Source organism: Morone saxatilis, unplaced genomic scaffold, assembly GCF_004916995.1.
Source record: "Morone saxatilis isolate NCDOM2014 unplaced genomic scaffold, NCSU_SB_2.0 Contig3, whole genome shotgun sequence".
Taxonomy (NCBI): Eukaryota; Metazoa; Chordata; class Actinopteri; family Moronidae; genus Morone; species Morone saxatilis.
Window position 1 is genome coordinate 3,806,013 of NW_023339873.1, and position 2,745 is coordinate 3,808,757.

Genomic DNA, 2,745 nt, shown 5'->3' on the forward strand with positions numbered 1-2,745 from the left:
GCCTAGCAACCCGCCTAGCAACGCTGTGATCCGTGTGTTGTTTTTTTAAATCAATCAATACTCCCACTCGTCCGTCTTCATGTCCAGGTAGTTGAGAATGTTCTGGGCGAACTTCACCGCCTGCTTCCGCGCCATCTTGGTGGTCTCGTCGCCCTGCGGGTCCACGGCGTCCAGCGTCAGCAGCTGTTTGGTCAGCAGCTCCTCCAGCATCATGTAGCTCTTGTCGGCCCGCTTGCCGTCGAAGCCCAGAACCTGGGCCTGGAGGTCCGACAGGCTCCCCAGGACCAGCCACACGGCCCGGTGCGACGGGTGCTCGCTGGGGCCCGGCTGGCGGCGGGCCAGGGCCTCGCGGAGGTCCAGGAAGGTGATGATGGCTTGGACCTCCACCACGGCGCGGCGGCGGGCCTCTCTGATGCACGGGTTCTTGGCCGTGTCCACCTGGTCCAGGTGGGTGAGGAGGCTCTGCAGCTCGGCTTTGGGCCTGAAGCTCAGATCTCCCATCACGCAGTGCCGCAGGACGCCCTCTCGCAGGTGGGAGACGTGAGCTCGCACCGCCTCGATCTCACGGATGGAGTTGTTCTGCGCCAAGTCGTATCTGAGGAAACAAACACAGAAAACTGCAGCTTCAGAAAGACGAAGATCAACTCTGAAATAACCTTCATTAGTATCAGAATCAGCACTAATGAAGCATCAGACGCATTTATAGGTCTTATTATATTAATGTTTTATTATTTTTTGAAGTAAAATGCTTTTTCAGCAGGAAACCAGTTGTGTAAAGTGACAAAGTAATAATAATTTAACTAATAAACTATAAATAAAATGTCTATTTTACGATACATTTGCCGTAAGCATCTTCGTAACTTACCACAAAATGAAATAAGAAATTAATTTGTGAGCTTAAAGCAGACTGAAAGCAAGCAGACTTGGTGAATCAGTTTGGTCCATGTTGTTCTTGAAGTGGAAGAAGAGTGTAATGTAGACTCTATTTTTAAGAGCTTTAAATGCTTAAAATACTTCATATTTCTCAATTTTAACAGCATTTGATTGTACTTACAATACAGGTACATTTAATATCAGAAAATAATACTTAAGTACAGTAAATATTAGGCACCTTAACTTCTACTTCTTCTAAGTAATTTTCCGATAAGATACTTTTACTCGAGTGTGGCTTTCAGATACTTCATCCACTGCTGCACCAAACTGAGGCCAACCAGAGAATCACAATTAATACCACTGAAATAAAAGCATCAGTCACGTAATGAGTTTAAATCTATCTGAGGTACACTTATTTTACTCATAAAACTCTGCTGTACAACGAATGTATGTTTAATCTTGAATCCTATTTTAGTCAGGCAATATTTTTTATTTAATCCGGTCTGAAAGCTGCGAGCAAATAAACATTTAAATGCATTTAAAAGGTATGAGATTTTAACCTCCGTGCAAAAAGCATAAACACATTTTCTATTCCATCAAGATGTGTTCATTTTCACTCCGTTTTTAACTCTTAATTGAAAGCCAAAACTAGGCAGGACAAATAAAAACATGTGAATGGAGTGGTGTTTAAATCAGAGCTCGAGTCTGTTCCACATAATGAAGGACCTGGTCGGTGTGTTGTTGCTGCTGATGTGAGTCTAATTCTCTCCTGACAACAACAACCGCCGGTCCCTCCTCCGACAGCGACATCAGCTCGTGTGCTCTGAGGTATAGATATTGTTTAAGTGGAACTTCCTGGTGGGAGGAAGTAGAATTAATCGTCATCAAGTCATTTTTAAGCAAAATTCAGAGACTCTCTTTACTTTCTTTGGTTTTAAACTGTCGGTTGAACCAACCTGAAGACTTCACCTTGTGGATTTTTAATGGAAACAATGTGCAGATTAACGGAAGAGAATCATTATGTGACCCACCTGCGTGTGTCCTCTCCCTCCCCCTCCAGGTCCAGGTGTTTCAGCAGCCCGTTTATCTCCTCCACCACTTGTTTCCGGTAATTTCTGATCGCCGCGTTCCCGGAAACGTCCAGAGCGTCCAGCTCCACCTGCATCTCCGTCAGGATCCGTGACAGGTGTGCGCAGCTGTCCCTCCCACTCAGTCCCATCAGCAGAGCCACCAGCTGACTGCGCGCCACGCTCACCTTCACCATCACCTGGTTGATGTGGTGCACGGCCTCGTGGGTGTCCCCCGAGAGCGGCAGGGAGAGCGTCTGCTGCTGCGTGCGGCCCTCGATCACGTCCTGCACGGCGCACAGACGCGTCAGCGCCCGGTAGCGTGCCTTGCGGAGTGGCACCCTCCCCTCGGTCTTGACCTGCGTGAGCCTCAGCACGAGCTCCTGCAGAGCGTCCACCAGCTCGTCGTTTATTTCCGCCGCCCCGCCGGATCGTTGAGGTGCCACCACGCGTTCGTCCACCAGCCGCCGCGCCTCGTTGCTCAGCTCCTCGATGGCCTGACGGGACGGATGAGTGGCGTTCTCCTCCAGGTAGCGCAGCAGCCCCTCCACCTCCTGCGCCGCCCTCTTCCGTGCGCCCTGCAGCTCCGGTTTGCCCTCCGTGTCCACCTGGTCCACGTCCAGCAGCAGCCGCGTCAGCTCGCGCTCCAGACGCTTGTAGTCCCGGTCGTTCTGCAGGCCGCTGAAGGTGCAGACCTGAGGGCCCAGAGACGCCACCTCCTTCTGGACCTCGTACAGCCGCATCATGGCAGGGTGCTGCGGGTGATACGGCTGCTGCTGCTGCTCCATCGGATGCTGCTGCTGCG

The 2,745-nt window shown here is 50.6% G+C and overlaps 1 protein-coding gene across 1 annotated transcript; it reads right to left on the reverse strand.

Annotated features, from left to right (window-relative positions):
- bag5 (BCL2 associated athanogene 5) lies at positions 1-2,745 on the reverse strand (the record flags this gene model as incomplete). The annotated part of the gene is given in 2 exon segments (XM_035674524.1): positions 1-595; positions 1,905-2,745. Coding segments are annotated over 2 exon segments (1,382 nt in total), but the record flags the coding sequence as incomplete, so codon positions are not given.